The 17503-nt window shown below is 30.4% G+C and overlaps 1 protein-coding gene across 9 annotated transcripts in view; it reads right to left on the bottom strand.

Annotated features, from left to right (window-relative positions):
- Window positions 1-1032: 1032 nt before the first annotated feature.
- Window positions 1033-17503, bottom strand: part of LOC132714212 (forkhead box protein N3-like) — a 37082-nt gene continuing 20611 nt past the window's right edge. For all 9 annotated transcript variants that reach the window (XM_060697035.1, XM_060697031.1, XM_060697052.1 and 6 more), the window contains 6 exons: window positions 13122-13273; window positions 9572-9624; window positions 9198-9248; window positions 8461-8514; window positions 7652-7703; window positions 1033-5844 (listed from right to left, as the gene is read on the bottom strand). In XM_060697035.1, coding sequence (XP_060553018.1) covers window positions 5301-5844; window positions 7652-7703; window positions 8461-8514; window positions 9198-9248; window positions 9572-9624; window positions 13122-13273 — 906 coding nt within the window. In that variant the 3' untranslated portion in view covers window positions 1033-5300. The remainder of the gene's footprint in view (window positions 5845-7651; window positions 7704-8460; window positions 8515-9197; window positions 9249-9571; window positions 9625-13121; window positions 13274-17503) is intronic.

Below are 17503 nucleotides of genomic sequence, written 5' to 3'. Positions count from 1 at the left end.
CAAATAGACTGAAAATATGGCAAATTTTACACATAACCTGGATCCAGTGATAACACAAAAAGTACTGAAAATATGTTTATGAAACTTGACATATGGGTAGATGGCGGTATAGAAATTATGCACATTCTTTTCTTATCTTCCTATGTTGAAAATTCTTGTTGCTATGGCAACAAATAGACTGAATTTCAAGATTTCTGATTCTAGTTTTTAAGTTTTTTCACTATAAGTTCTTTATTTCTTAAGGTATTTTCTTCAAACTTTAAATATAAATTGCTTGTCATCAACCACATCATATGTGACAAGGTTTACAACTCTAGCACAAAATTTTTCAGAATTACCTCCCTTGAACTTAAAATTTCATGAAAAAAACATTGTTTTTTTAATAACTTCTTTTTCTGAATGTATCTACTTCAAACTTCATATAAATGTTTCTTATTATCACTCAACATTTGTGAGTGTTCAATACTCTAGCAAGACTATTTCCAGAATTATGCCCCTTTTGAACTTTTTTTGAGAAATTGGTAATTTTTACTCCAACTTCTTCAATCATGATAGGATTTTAAAAATGTTATATTTTGATAACAGGGATGTTTAAAAAATAACTTTAGAGTGTCCTTCAGTCCGTCTGTCTGTACATAAAAACTGTTTCCTGTGATCACTTTTAAAGAACTTTTTCGACAAATTTACTTAAAATAGGAACCTAAGTGAATGGCCAATGGCCCTTCAGAATGTTGCTTGGGCTCTTACCGGTAGGGGACTTATGGATTGCTTGCAATACTATGATAATTGCTTGTTTGATTAGAACCACCAATGTTCCATAAGCTAGCTGGATAACTTCCTCACATGAAAGAATCCAAAGTCCCTGGGAGGATTCAAACCCATAGCAGTAAGGAGCAAGTGGTTTGAAGTCTACAACCTTAACCACATGGCCATGGTTGCCCCTAACACAAATACCATTAAGTTTCTAGACAGTTCAATACTGTGAAAAAATGATATTGATATAAGAAATAAAAAGAAAACAAAATTCTGAAATCTGTTGTAATGTTATTTATTGTAATATTGTACAAGTTTTCTGTATAGTATGTTATCATTATTGCACAATGGAACACAGAAGAAATCCTCAGAAGGAAAATAGAAAATAAACAATGTCCTTCATTACAGGTCATAAGTTACAATCATTTGGAATAAAATAATCTTGCAATAAGCTTGCATTTTAATAAAATGCACTGCATCCTTGTGTTGTAACCTTTCGACCTGTACACAGTCATCTAGGATAGTATAACACTATCAGAATTGATCAATTTTGATTGTGTGTGTACTTTGACTTGATTCTCACAGCATTTTGGCATACAAATTTATAAATCTACATGTAAATTAACTGTGAAAATAGAGGAGGAACATGAAGATAACATATTGATGGCATAGTTCTGAACACAATTTATTCTCAATTAGCAAGAATGCATATTGCACCTTTTTTCTTTATAATGTATTAGTAATAGTTAAACAAGTATGGAGTTGCCAACATGTGTTGTAACATCTGAAAGTGAAGTAGCCCTGCATCAAACAGTCAAATCCTTAAATATTAAACATAGTTTTTATTCTCTTCTCATTCATGTGAATATTTTTGTTACAAAATTTAGAACAAATACATGATATTATAATTCACATGTGTCATTAAATTATTCAAACTTGTATTGGACTTATAACACCAAAAACATACACATGTAATTATCAAAGCTTACTTGCATTACAATGTATTAGAATTCTTTGCTCTGAAAAATCACTGGGGTTAATCTTCAAGAATATAATTTAGAAATTATTTTTTTGACAATATTTTTTTTTCTCAATTACAAAGGAAATGTAAATAATGCAGACTGGAGAGACTAAGTCACAGTTTCAGTGTATTGTCAACAACACATGAGGCATATGATTTACACAGTTCAGACTGCTGTATGCTGAAAATTAATCACTAAATTCTACATAACATTTATGTACAGGAAATAATGGAAGACAATGAACAAAATACCTTATCTGTATAATGAGGATGGAGTGATTGATGAATTTATTGGCTAATCTATGTAAACAATGATGTTGAGTTCAACTTGTATAATAATTGTATTATTAATAATTGTATAATAAAAATTTTGTTTCGTAATCTTCAACAATTTATAAACACAATTATTATTGATTGTTATTTATGAAATTGAGGAGAAATGGAAAATTCTATTGACAATAATTAATGTTAAAATGTTTTGATCATTCAATTAAACCAAATATATTAATATGTAATAAAACAATTAAATATCTTACATTACATAGATTTTCAATTCTCAATTGTTTAACTAAAATGGTTGTCATGAGAAATGGCAGTTTATTTTTCAACATCTTTTAGCATGAAATGTATACACCAAAACAAAATGAAAATCCCTGACCCTGGTTTTGAATGATGAAAATTAGTATAACAATAATGAATGTCCGATGATGATGATGATGAGAAGGTATATAACAACAGTCAATGAAAATGTTCAAATGAAACATGTTCAAATTATCAACAACAGAACAATGTATGGAACATGGAGATATGAAGTATTTCATTTGATCTTCATGTAACAAAAATGGCAACATAACAAAATACGATGCATATTCAACTTAAAAAGAAAATAATGAATGCCCAAATTTGTAAAAGCAGCTTGTAAATATTTCATATTCTAAAATCAAACTAGAAAAGAAGGCATTAGTTTATTAAAATTTTATCAATTGCACAAAGTTACTATATTTTAACTTTGAAATTATATGAAAATACCTGCATTTAATGCAATTCTATCATAATATTTTAATATCCAGTCAACTGAACGTCACCATAGTTACACATTTTTTTATTATAACTTTGTATTGCTGCTTTTATAAACCTTGACATGAAAAAAAAACATCAAATGGTAAAATAATGAAAACAGCACTGAAAACCACTGTCTTTTTAGTATTTACATATTGGAACAAAATGAGTACATCAAAAACAGACACACCTGAGCACTTTTGGAGTTGTCTCCCTTTATGGCCATTCTTGTACAATATTTTCATTCAAAAATCAAATTTTCCTATGATAAAATATAGTGGAATGAATTCATGAAAAATTCCATTGAAAATATCAACTGATTTGTTAAAATCTGCATAAAATTAGAATCCTGTAAAAAATGGAGCAAAACAAATATAGCACTAATAACATCTCCCCATAACGTAGGTTATAAATTGCAGTAGTTAAAACATATATATTGTATTAATAAGAAAAAGAAGTATTTCTTTAACACTTTAAGTAGTCCAAAATCTGTTCATAAACAAACAAAAGAATTAACATTAAAAATGACCAGGAGGTAAAGGTCATTATTTCAACATGACAAAATGCTTTTGTTCTGACATCTTTTATATTCCAAGAACAAATTTAAAGCTCCATCTAATAGAATGAGGATGTTGTCAACAGACAGATTACTTACAGGTAATACAAAATGCACCAACTTATTCAATCGAAAGCATAAAAATTTCCTGTAAATACTGTCAACTTTAACTTCAAGTTCATTAAAATTTTTCAACAATACAAGTGTAATACTATTATTTAATTGAAATGAATTTATTAAGCAATATCAATTATAGTAAAACAGTTGCTAGCTTTTTATAATCATAATACGATGGTCAAACTACGTTGAATTTAAAACAACAATGTCAAAATATGCATTAAAAGGAGAGACCCTTTTAAAAATATAAAAACAATAAACAGCCATGAGGATAATACTATTCTGGAAAAGTTTCATAAAAATTTGTTGTTTTTCTTTCAAACAGTTCATGAACAAATATAAGGGGATAGGATATGTGGATGTAAAATATTCACCTCTAAAATAATAAATTTCATCTAATGGTCTACAATATAAGACAACTTAAAAAGTAAAAAATATCAGACTTCAATATCAGTTAACAAATGAACACTTGATTTGGGGACCCTGTTTGATTAATTTTCTGCCGTTAAAATCACTCTATGAAATAGTGTAAGGACACTAAATTGAAAACAATTAACTACAGCTAAGGGAAAAAATTAAACGAAAATAGGGGCAATCATAAAAACAATTCTTGAACACATAAGGCAGGAAAAATCCCTCATAAAAACAGTAAAATGAAAATTGCACATTTTTGTAATCTAAAATTAACATTTTGTTTATTTTTTTGTTTGTTTAATTTTGTTTTGTTTTTCTATCTTTAACAAGCACCTTAAGACAAACAGATTTCTGTCAACATTTTGCCTCAATTGACTAGTTTTGTTAAAGAAATATTACAAAATTTTACATGAATTTTTTTGCTTGAAATAATGCTAAAAAACTCTTAATAAGGGATTATCTATAGATGGGTACAAATGATGGCCTTAAAATAACACAAAGCAATGATACACAATATATTGTAAGCTTGGCACATGTATGAGCTAAACTGTTACTGCCACAAATATCCTCAGAAATACAGTAACTTATTGATATAAAATTATAACAATTTGCTAAAGAAATCGATAAAAAAAAAATCATATCATTTTGATATCCTTTCCGGTTCACATATTATCTGTAAAGTAAATTTATTTTAAAATCGATTGATAATAACAAATTCAATTCATTAAAAAAAGACAAAAACTAACATATCATACATGCATTTCTGAGGATGTTTGTGCGCGATTTAAAATCACGATTGTTTGAACAAAATCTGATAATCGTTACCTGGCGACATAAATGTCATCACAGATTGAGATCTGGTCATGATTTATCCAGGAAGACATTATTCTGGTTGCTATAACAACCGAGAGCATGAAATATTTCTATCCTACACCAACAATACAGAAATAATGGAAGATTTAAGCAATGTTTTTTTATAAGTGTCTCTTTCACTTAACTTATCAAACACCATCAACTTACCAAGAGTTAATCTTGTCAAATCTGGGCTTATATACACATCAATAATTATCCATCTTTCCCGTCTTACCGAGAAAAATCTCATTTTTTTAAGTCAAGATTAACCTTGGTAAGCTGATATGCTTATTATCACCTTGGCTTAACACACATTTTATATACACAAAAAAACATCAGAAATTTTATACCCAACAAATATGCCATTTCAACAAACATACAAAGAGCTTTCTGTCCCTATCAACAAAAAGTTTTAAATCATAACAATAATTTTCCCTAATTTATAACAATAATTTCAGTTGAATCTGAATCTCATGTGTCGCAATAAGCTGTTTTAAAGACTGAACCATTTATCACATATATCCATCATTAACTAGATGATGAACAATTACTACTATCGTCAATATCTTCAGGATAGTCTTTGGTACCATCAAGTTTTTCTGTAATCATTGCCCGATTAAATGTGTGTTGACGCGACAAACAGATTCCAGCTAAGTTTAATAATGCATCAGCTCCTTCTTCGATCTTTTTCTTCTCTTCCTCACTAGTTTCCTCAAATCGATGACGTTTTGCATGTTCCAACAACCTGGCACGTTTCGGAGTCCGTACATTATTATTGTTATTATTGCTTATGCATCCATCAACTTCATCAACCCCACTTTCTCCTTCACTATCAAGATTATCACCGTTATGCCGACGTTCAACACGATTATTCAACTCATCGTCACTATAATCATCAATATCATCATCGGAACCAAAATCGTATTCATCATCGATGGAAGAACCGGGTGAACCTGGGACATATTCATCCTCGTCGGCTTCAACACGTGTGATACTGTAAGTATGGTCTTCGCTAGGGTTATCTGTACAGATAACTGGTCCTTGTGGAATTTTCTTTGGGCTATTCATTTCACTAAAATAGATAAATACATCTCATTTATTATTAATAATTAATTAATTTTCATTCTCTTTCAATACAGGAATTATAGTAAAAGCTTTCATTTCTCACAAATGATGTTACTTTTCAAACATTGTTTTAATCCTATCCTTCACTCGTTTTACTTTTGAGAGCAATGTTTACTTTTGATAAAGATCTCTATTATAATCCACCTTAAAATAAGAAACGAAAAAAAAACTTCTTTTTTTTCTTTAGCCCACTTCAAATATGTATTTGTGTAATATTAAATATGTTTAAAACTTGAAAATAAACTGGATAAAGAAGCAGGAAAGTAAAACAGTAACGACTGGAACAAAACTATTTATATTTTTACTTTAAACTAAGCCAGTCACATTTTATCATTTTATGTTAATCAAGTGAATTTACTAATGGTGAGGTTCTAACAATATGAAGAAATAACCGAGCACATGTTAAAAATGAATTTATGGTAGTAGAGTTAAAGTGATATATGAACAAATGATCACAAGGTTTCAAAGGTCATTTAGGTCTTTAGTCTATTGAATACAGTTAAGCCTTCAGACACATGTTTATATATGATTATTCTAATGTCAAATTTAGAATACTTATATATTTAATAATTACACTGCTAGCAAAGAATGCATCCAATATAAAAATAATATTAATCCAGCTGGCTGTTATCATTTAAGAATATTTTATTTTTAATGTTGAACTAGTTGGAACTATGGCAATTTGTAGCAGCAAATATAAGCAAATTAACTAATGAGAACAAATAACTGCATGGAAATAACAACTTGGTCTGAATGTTTTGTTTTTATATCAAATGAAAATCATTTTTTATTAGTTTAAAAAAGCTATTGTAGATCTAATATGTATTGATCAAAATATGTTTCTTGAAAATCATTTCTTTTTTTATAGACTATTTTTAAGATGAAAAAGCAATTTTAACATGAATTGACAAATAGCTCAAAATATGTTTCTACAAGGAGAGAACTATGATGGCAGAGACTCTGAATCACACCACACTATACAACAGAGAGAGGAAAATGACTCTATATAGTAATACAGTGTAAAGGTTTACAGTGAATTATATCACTCCACTACAAACTTATGTCAAACTGTTACAAAAATATAGCAACAATATCCGTGTTAAAAAAGGAGGAAAAAAAACAAGAAAAAAATCAACCAGTATTTGTGAAACACAACTGCATATAACTTACATTTATCTATTACATGCTGTAATCTACAAGCCTAAATTGATAAAACAAGCCTGTTAAACATATCATGCGTTCTGTTAATTAATCTTGAGGGTTTTTTTTTTTGTATCACAATACAAACTTTAAGCCCTAATCTCTTAAGCTGTCTTAAAGAATCAATTTAATTTCCTGACAATTTCTTGAAACTACCAGTTAATAATGATTTTAGGAAAAGCTGATTTTTTTGGATAATAACACTTTTTCTTCCCGCTTTTTTAAAGTTGTTCACTCCAAAAATCAATGCTCGGCTGATTTGGCATTTTTCCAAATTTGTTTTTTCATGCAAATGCTAGAGCCATATAGAAGAGCAAAAACATGCATGTTTCTTCTCATCATAAATATTTATACCTAAATTTTAAAATGTAAATATTTAGTTTTCCTTTTAACATTGAACAAGTGTGTATAGAAAAATATTAAACTTAATAGTGCAGTTATTCAGAATTATACTTTTTTATTCGAAAAAAAAAAAAACATTAGTGGAAAATGTAAAATTTAAACAATATAGTTGATATTTCATGCAGTGTTGCTATGACAACTAAACTACCTACCCTAGCTTTCTCTTTAATCCCTGAGCAAAATTAGCATTGTCAGCCTTGGCTTCTGGAAAGAAAAAAATAAAAAGATTTTTGTTATTTTTTAATACCACAAATATCAGAGTGTTAAGAATGCATAAATGTATATAATCAATAAAAATGAATAGTAATTCACAAAATTAAAAAAATATCTTTTCAGATGTATTTAAGGTTATCATCACAATCACATTATCAACTTCCAGCTTTTACTGGTATTGAACAGTCCTAGATTCCACTATGATTATAACTCAAGGTTCCAATAGATATGAACTTTAAAATACAGAAGTAAAAATTCTATTTAGTTGTGTTTTTTTGGTCACCAACACGATCATATGGCAAAATTCCAGCTTAAACTGGAGCACAAACAAACCAAGGATGTCCATTAATTAAGGTATTCCATGAGCTTCTTGTATGAAAGAAATGTACAGCCTTGCTGGTATCTGAACCCACAAAACAAACTTTACTTTCTAACTATATATTTGCTTGTCAATTTAACATCAAAAGTAATATGAGTGGGGTAAAAAATAAAATGAGCCGCGTCACGACAAAACCACCATAATGCGTTTGCGACCAGCATGGATCCAGACCAGCCTGCGTATCCGTGCAGTTTGATCAGGAACTATGCTGTTCGCTATCAGTTTCTCTATTTGTAATAGAGTTTGTAAGCGAACAGCATGGATCCTGATCAGACTGTGCGGACGCACAGGCTGGTCTGGATCCATGCTGGTCGCAAACGCATTATGTTGGTTTTGTCGTGATGCAGCTCAAATCAGTAAAATACTTACTACTCCAACTTTTCAGGGATACCAGGGTTTGTGCCACATCTTTTATATCACTGTCTGAAAAAGTAGAATTTTATTTATGAAAAGAAAATCACAAAGGTAGAAATTAGATATCATTTCCTCAGAGTGAAAAGTTATATAAAATAATTAGTAATTTTAACTTAACCTATTTGATTTCTATCTAATTTCAATTACATGCACAACATAAATTATTAATTTTGAAATTAGAGAAAATTGTTATCTGGATCTGCTTTATTTTATTCTTGAAACTTTCAAAGATGTATTGAAACAATCAGAGATGTACATTGATCTGTAGGGAACAAATAATAAACAATGAACATATTTGTTCAAGGACACAAGGACAGGGAAATTATTACTCATCTTCCAGAAAATTGCACTATTATCTCTAACAGTATCATCTTCTGTCTAAATGATCAATAATAAATATTTTTCAGATCAGTATCATATAACAGCTTGCATGCTTAAAACTGATCTTTGTTATACAGAAGATTGCATCACTTATCTCAAAATGGGAGCCACCTTGAGTCATTATCCAATCAAAGACATATCCTTAATGTATCGGAAGCTCTTTTTAACGATCCCTTTTTAACAGTCTCCGTCCTGTGTTGTTTTTTCAAACTCCAAAATGTATAGTTTTAACATGGGAAAATATACCATCCCTTTGTTTTGTAAACATAAGGATACAACAGGGAAAAGAAATATAAAGTTGCTTTTTTTACCTATGTCTAAATGAGACTGTCCTAATCTTCTACTCAGGAAGGGAAACAAATCTGTAAGGAATAAACACTGTATATAAATAATGTATCAAGAGTTATCCTGACCTTGTAGTTCATGGGATGATTCATAGATAAACTATATCAACAATGATGATAGGGAAATTATACTCATATACTTTCAACATTCTTATGAGGAAAATATTGTCAACATGGAGAAAAACTGAAATTTTATTCTTTCAATGTTATATATTCATTAATAATCATTCAAATAAGGTCAGTGCCTTAAAAAATCCAGTTAAATTCTGAAGAATACTTCCTACGACTTGGTAAGAAACAGCTCGTGAATTTTCAGACATATATAGAAGGATTTCACTTACGAGGTGATATTGAGTTCGGTCCAATTCTTGGTGCTAATGGCTGTGGCTTTAATCTGAAAATACACGATAATAAATATTTGTTTTAAAAAAATACTGACCAATCTTCAACACAACACAACACAACACACCGAAAAAAATATGAATATCTAAAAATTCAAAAGGGATAAAATTAAGTTTTAATTCATGGCAATTAAAATTTCATTTATTAAAATGGTATAAATGGCAGGTGGTATAAGAGGCAGTATAAACAAAGCACGGAAGTTGGGCATGAAAAGTGGTTTTCTATTGAATCATACTATTTATAATATACAGTGTTGCTATAGTTACCAATAAAACACTGTATATTGCCTTTTCATTTCTATGGAAATGAAGCAGCTTGCTGGGAAAATTGCAATAATATTATAACAGCAAACAGCACGTCAACTTGGTTTAAATGACAAATAGGGAGTGAAAAAGATCACACTGAAATATCCACAAATACCTCCCATTTACGAAGTTTCAATTTTTTCTGCATTAAGTATAGTTATTGGATCTCATGCTAGAGAAATCTTCAAATATTTCAAGCAAGAAAATGTTGAGCATCTTTCTGAGATTATAAATTGAGACTAACACTACTGAGAAACACTGAGTATTTTATGGATTTATATTTTCTTAAAATCTTAAGCGATTGCCTTGTCTGATTTTAAAGAAATTCAGAGGGAAAATAAAAAACGTATTAAACAAGTAATCATTGAGATAGGCTTCAAAAAAAAATTTCACGATGTATATAATAATATCACCATGAATATAAATTTCAATTTGTATAAATATGTGTCCTTTAAACACGGATATCCCTAGCTAAATATACTTAAGCGAACAGATAGCATCAAAAATCATAAAATAAACATGATAAATTAGAAAGAACTAGGATGTCCCCACATTATTATTATTACATACCATGGTTTTGTCAGTCTATGGGGGGGGACAGCAGGATGGACAAGGGTAATCTATATGCCCCCTCCCCCTCTTAATAGTTGGGCATAAAAACTGGTGTGATACAGCCTATTTCAGAGTAAATGTATACAATATTTGAATTAACTCTACCCAGAATCTGCTTACTTCACCATAAATTTTATATACAATCAAATAACTTTCACCATTAACTTCCCTGTATGTTATAAAATATATTACAATAGAATTGTCTAGCCATTGTAAATTATTATTTATCATTCACAAAACCATGTCCCTGTCAAAACAAGGCCCTATGTTCATGGTTGTGCATATATTTTTTATATCGTATATAAACTTGTATAAATCTGAACAGTCATTTTTTATTATCACTAGATCCAAAATGTACCACTTAATAATTTCAATGTAAGCTACATTGTACCACTTAAAACTGAAGGAGGCGGTCACATTAATGGAATATCATAGCACATATCATCAACACTCTTTACAGCAAAAAAACTATTTCCTTTAAATTCAAATTATGTCTTAAACCCAATACTTTTTAATGTGTAAAATACTATAAGGGGCAAGAAATGGTTAAAAAGTGTTGGTAAAATAAAATCTCCCAACATACACTAAGTAATCATCAAACTTTAAAATAAGTTTTGCCCAAAACTTCATGTCCATTTTTACTCAATTGTTGTTTCTTTAAAACATTGATGTTTCTCAATGTTTATCTGTTTTTATTTTGAAACAGACACTGGTACTGATAAGTGGATAAAAACTTTATAGATACAAGGCAGGTTTTTCCTCAGTTGTGTTAATGAAGCTAGAGTATCTGGCAAACTGTGCTATATGTATGATATATTACCAGTAATATAGGGTAATATCAAAGCAAATATAAACCTATACTGTGTCTGCATCTGGTTAAATCTTATGACTGTAAAAAAAGTGACCAAATCCTTTGCAAAGTTGCCAAGAATATAATATCTGACATGTTTTGAAAAAGTGAAAACAAAGCACACACATCAATATTTTTTCTTTAAAAAAAGATAGAAGACATTTTGACAATTAAGCAAAGATTACATCTCTTGTATATAAATCACTGTGCTTATTTTAATGTGACAGCGTTTATAGTCTCAAATTAACAAGTCTACTCGCAGAAAACATGTATTCTTATTTGTTTGTTTGTTTTTTTGTTGGGGGGGGGGGGGGAAGAAAAAAAAATCTTCAACTATCTACATGTTTTGTAATGATAATGAAAATATGAAAATGACTGACTTTATTTAACTTAAATAAACTATGCAATATTTATAAGATCTTTAATATATAACAACTGAATTAATTTTATAAATGTAATAATGGTTAAATGTTTAGCCTGGAGGGACAAGACATGTAACTTTCCATACATTACTTTAAATGTTGTACAATAGCCTTCAGCATAAATTAATGCTTGTATCAATTAAAAGCATATACAAACATTTATGACCAATATATTGCAATTAAGCTTTCTTCAGAGATGTCATAAAAACTTATTTTTACATCAAGTTGTTTAGTAAATGAACTAATAGACTGACTTACAAATTCTCTACACCAATACAGCCTTTACCCTTAGAGTGCTTAAGTGTTATAATTAAAACATATTTATAGGACTAGAAAATTGTTGAATAAAATTTGGTAAAATTAAAAGTTGATCTTAAAAGCTTTTTTCTCCTTTAAAAATTTTAAAACATTACATCTAGTATGAAAGGATATGGAGGCCAGGTCAATCTTTAAATTGAAACAGAAGTCTAGAAATTTCAATTTATTTGACACAATTTATCACATCTGCTTGATTTTAGTTTTATGTTATGGTATAAAATAGGAAGTCTTGTTAATCAAACATTAATAATGGGTCTATAAATTACTCTGACACTGCACTTGAGTTATTTTTTGGGATAAAATTAAAACAAAGTGGCATCAAGTGGATTTTATAGTCTGGCGGGAATTTATTCAATTGTCATTTTTGTTTGACTATGTATCTGTTTTTTCATGTTACTTTGTTGCCTAGTTACTAAAACAGTGAATTAATGCATTATTGTAGAATACTATCGTATGCAAATCAGACGAAATAATTGAGCTATTTGATATCACACCAGCCACAACCTCTTCACAAAAGCACAAAAGTTTTTTCAGTCATTTCAAGCTGTTATTCATTGAGAGGGTATTTGATATCAATATAAAGCATGGTCCTGCATATTTCACGGGCTGAATCTCTCAAAATGTTACCATAATAGTGGGGAGCGTGACCATAAGTGGTTGACTTAAGATCAGGTGAAGACTTGAGCAGAGCAGTGTAAACTTTATCTAATATCTTATCACTTCTAGCAGGTGACAGTTCACAAGTTAACTTTTGCCAGCTTGGCACTTTAGAAACAATTGATAGTCAAGTGTCTTTGTTTCAGGAAGTCTGTATTATTTTCAATTGCATTTTCCTCTTTTGTTCATTATATAAATTATTACATTTTATAACAGCCCATAAAATTAAAAGTAACAGTTAAAAGTAACAGTTCTGTATAGGATTTACAGAATATAAATATGCAAGTATATCTGTTAGTATGTAAATAAAGAATTAAGATCATACCCATATAAAGGATAATGACTATGCTGTGATGGCGGAGGGTTGGCAAGCATCTGAAGTTGATGGTACGGGTGGTAAGGGGTTTTCCGGAGAGCCTGTAGCAAGTTCGGTCTGTAGTCTGGATCCACACACCATAATGAACCTTTCCCAATTGTCTGAAATAGAGAGCAATATAGATGTTAAACAAAGTATTATCAGTATTGTGGTATTTCATTATAAATAACTATTTAAAGAACATGTGCTTAACAGTCTTGGTAAAAAATTGTCACATGACAATTGACCTGTCTGTGAGCAAAATTATAATGCCATTAATAACCCAATTATCTCTCCTTATGCCAATTAACTAACTACCTTCTACAATAGCACTAATTAACTGGTAAAAATGAGCAACTGCTTCATAGACAAGTTAAAGTTAATGAAACTCATCAACTATCTACAGTCAGCTGATAAGCTCAAGATTTACTAGACTACCAGGAAATCTATTGTCAAAATAAAAGTCTGCTTTCCTTTTAATTTGGTACTTGGTAATCAACTGCCGGGGAAATAATGGCAATTTACAGACCAAGCTTAGGAAAAGTGGCAAATATCAATGCCTGTCACAATACTGTAAGTTACTATTGATTGTAACTCTTTCTGTTGCTATGGTAACAATTTGGTTTCCTTAGCGTCACCCCCCAAAAATAAGTATCAGAACAAATCATGTCACTTCACTACATTGGCAGTAATCTGAAATATGACATGCTATACCGCATCATGCAAAATAGGCAATGATTAACAAGGCAGAAGATTTTATAGATTATCCGCAATTTTGTAAAACGTATTTTATCAAAGAGAGATCCTAAAGCTGTCAGCCGACAACTTCTGATCTTAGCATGAAGATGATAATGAAGACTATATGCAGTTAGTAGGACCACAGTGATATTCAATTTGTTAAAGTGATGTCAACACTTGGAGTCATCATTTTAATCACAAATTATAGCAGAAATAATGAATCTTGCATCACCAGATAAAAACCAAATCTGCAGTTAAAGCTCCCATAGGAAACTCTAGTGCCTATTCAACTAGAATCTATCTAATGAACTACCAGGGTAGTCTCTGCTAGTTAATCTGAAACTTAATTAAACTGAAAGCATTACCACACATTTCAGACAGTTAAAGGTATGATTTAATTAAAAGTAATGGATATTATAAATAAAAGAATTAAAAATAAAATACAATGCTGTCAAGATTTGCAGTATGACCCAGTGAACAGGTAAAATCCCCTATAAAAAGTTATATGCCTTACGGGCTGCCTGCTTATTTGTAGATATTTTTTTTACATTCCTCTAAAAAGACCTGTTTTTTACTTCTTCTTTAAATTTTACTGAAATGCTTAAGAAGGTTGAAATGCATTTGCATATCTTTATTTTCTGGACTGACAAATTAAGATCTAAAATCCAGAAATGTTCCAACTAACTAAAACAATTGAATGCCATTTTACATTTTTACAATTTATTTATCATCAACCTTGCTTTCTGTTACAGGAAATTAGTGTCAACCATCACACAAGCTAAGGAGAGAACTTAATGCAAACAGGAAACAATAAAATTCAAAGAATTGCTCTAACAACATTTTAACGCAGTGACGAGATTGAAAATGAGAGAGAAACTTGTGGTAAAACAAGTCCAATCGTATGTGACAAGAGCCAGTGTGATGTGACAGTATGTCCGCAGTGACAAGAGGCTGGGTATGGCAGTAATGTCAGTGTAGATATTTTGTTAAGGGTAATTATCCCCGTAGATAATGACAAGTTGTACAGATTAGATTACTAATGCACTAGGGATGCATCAATGTTTATGTCAAACTTGTCTCAACATACAACTGCTATCAGATTTCATTTCGCCATTCTAGACTATCATCACAAATATTTTATCAAATTTTTATCATTTTTCCCCTTAATATTTATCAAATTTATAACAAGAGGTATGTAACTTCAATTAATATTGAGACTACAGGTATGCTGGACCCTGACAAGTTTCATGTTGATCTATGAGCCGTGTCACGACAAAACCTACATAGTGCGTTTGCGACCAGCATGGATCCAGACCAGCCTGCGCATCCGCGCAGTCTGATCAGGATCCATGCTGTTCTCTATCGGTTTTTTTACTTATTATAGAGTTGGTAAGCAAACAGCATGGATCCTGATCAGACTGCGGGGATGCGCAGGTTGGTCTGGATCCATGCTGGTCGCAAACGCACTATGTTGGTTTTGTCGTGATGCGGCTCATATACTGATTGGAACAGTCATACAATGTGATAAGCTGATATTATTTGTTATATTAAAATAGGGTACATCAATTTTTGTTTTTCGTTGGGTTTTATGTTAAAACTGACACTCCTTATAAATGGATGAGCTTTCCCCAGAGATGGAAGACTGTACCCACTGTGTGCATTACTTCTTCAGGCACTAGTGACTGGCACCCACTTGTAGAACCACCTAGCTTAATACAGTAGCTTCCTCACATGAAAGAATCAGAAGTCCCTGGAGGCATTCCAATCGACAAAGATGACATGAGTTATGTTAACAATGTCTGATCATATAGCTCACAATTATAATGTTTAATAGTTGTTTAAGATGCCTTCATGCCCACCATGCATTGACCAGAATATGGGATAATTTCTTAACTTGCACATAATTCAATTCAATACCATAATATTTGTTTGTTTGTTTGTTTCATTTTACGCCTTTTCAAACAGTATATTTCCGCTCACAATAGAGGGTAGTTCCTAACATCCGTGCATAACATTGTAATGTAAAGTATTTACTGTAGATTATATTTGCCAATCATTGTGCTTTAAGGATATTATTTCCGCCTACAAACAGATAATTGTGGTTTAGACTAATAAAACCTCAAATAACATTTAATGTTACATCACCTATTATTCTGTATTTTATTCACATTATTCTGATATCTTTAGTGTTCATGTTCTCAGTTGTTATATATGCTGTTGTCAACAAAAAATGGTCAGCTGTCTTGGATTTTAAAGCTAGTGGAATCTCTTAATATATTTTTGTCCTATAACCATAAATGTTTTAAAGTGTTTCTTTCTTTCATTCATTAATTTTATTTCCAAAAAAATAACATTTTGAAATGGCTTATAAAACTTATTTTTTCGTCAACTTAATTTTCCTTTTCCATTTGCTCAAAGGAAACCTGACTGAGGTGTGCCCAATTTTCTGGATAATAAAGTTACTGTAGAAGCGTAGAGCATCAGTTAAATGTGGTAGTCTTTTACCGTCTCCATGTCCACAATATAAATATTTGGATTATTAATACTTAAAACTTTCACATTTCCTACCATACTCATCAATTTTTCATAAATGTTTCAAGTTAAAATTTGTTACAGAGTCAATAATTCAGTCACAGCTGATATATTAAACTACCTAGAAAAGTTTGAAAGTAGCTAATTATTTAAAGTATACAATAATCATTCTACTTGCTTATTACTAAAAAGTTTTTCTCTGAGACAGTTTGTTTTAAATTTAAGGTGGTCATTTTAAACATACTATGAAGACTTAGTGTTGTCAAAAAGTTTTTGAGGCAGCCCAAAATGCACATGGGAGACATTATAGTGACCACCCTGTAAAGAATCTTCACAAAATAAAACTTTAATCTGATACAATGAATAGGTGAACAGAAATTTCTCTGAGCTATTAGCATGTTTACACACAAACAATCACCTAATTACAGGTTACGATGCTACTAGGTATCAAGTAATAGCTCAATTAGTAACTTAGCTAGCAGACTAGGATGACAAAATTATTCAGGTATTTATTGGAAAGGCAAATAAGGTCAGCAAGTAAATGCAGTTATAAAGAATGGTGTTTTAGGGAAAATAGGCTCTTGATCACATAAAACTTACTTGGCTGATAATTTTTTATGGCTTACTATATTTTGTGATTGTCATGACAACAATTTTATGATTTTAAAGTAAAGTAACATGGAAATTTTTGTGAAAAACAACCATTCAAATGTCCTTGAATAATTATGTTGGTGCATTTGACTTGTTAGTCAGTATGCAACATTCGTATCTCTAAATACTTGTAAACCTGATAAAAATGTTGGGTCAAAATTTCATTTTCATCATTTTTGCTGCATGCAATTCAGGCAATTTCAGCTTATGTCAAGCATTGTAATTTTCAACCACATTACCCAAGCAGTTATTAAAACTGAAGCATATAATTCATCCCATCTGCTCTTGTCAAACTTTGACAACTAAAACATGAATGGGACTTTTCATTTCAAGCTGAGATGTTACCATAGTAACAGAAATAAACAGTGAAATCTGATAGCAGAAAGAATGAAGAAAATTTGTGAAAAAAACCAACCCTGTAAATTTTGATA

This window comes from Ruditapes philippinarum, unplaced genomic scaffold (genome assembly GCF_026571515.1).
Source record: "Ruditapes philippinarum isolate M1 unplaced genomic scaffold, ASM2657151v2 ctg2659_1_1_1_1, whole genome shotgun sequence".
Lineage (NCBI taxonomy): Eukaryota > Metazoa > Mollusca > Bivalvia > Venerida > Veneridae > Ruditapes > Ruditapes philippinarum.
This window is presented reverse-complemented; position numbering and strand designations above follow the sequence as displayed.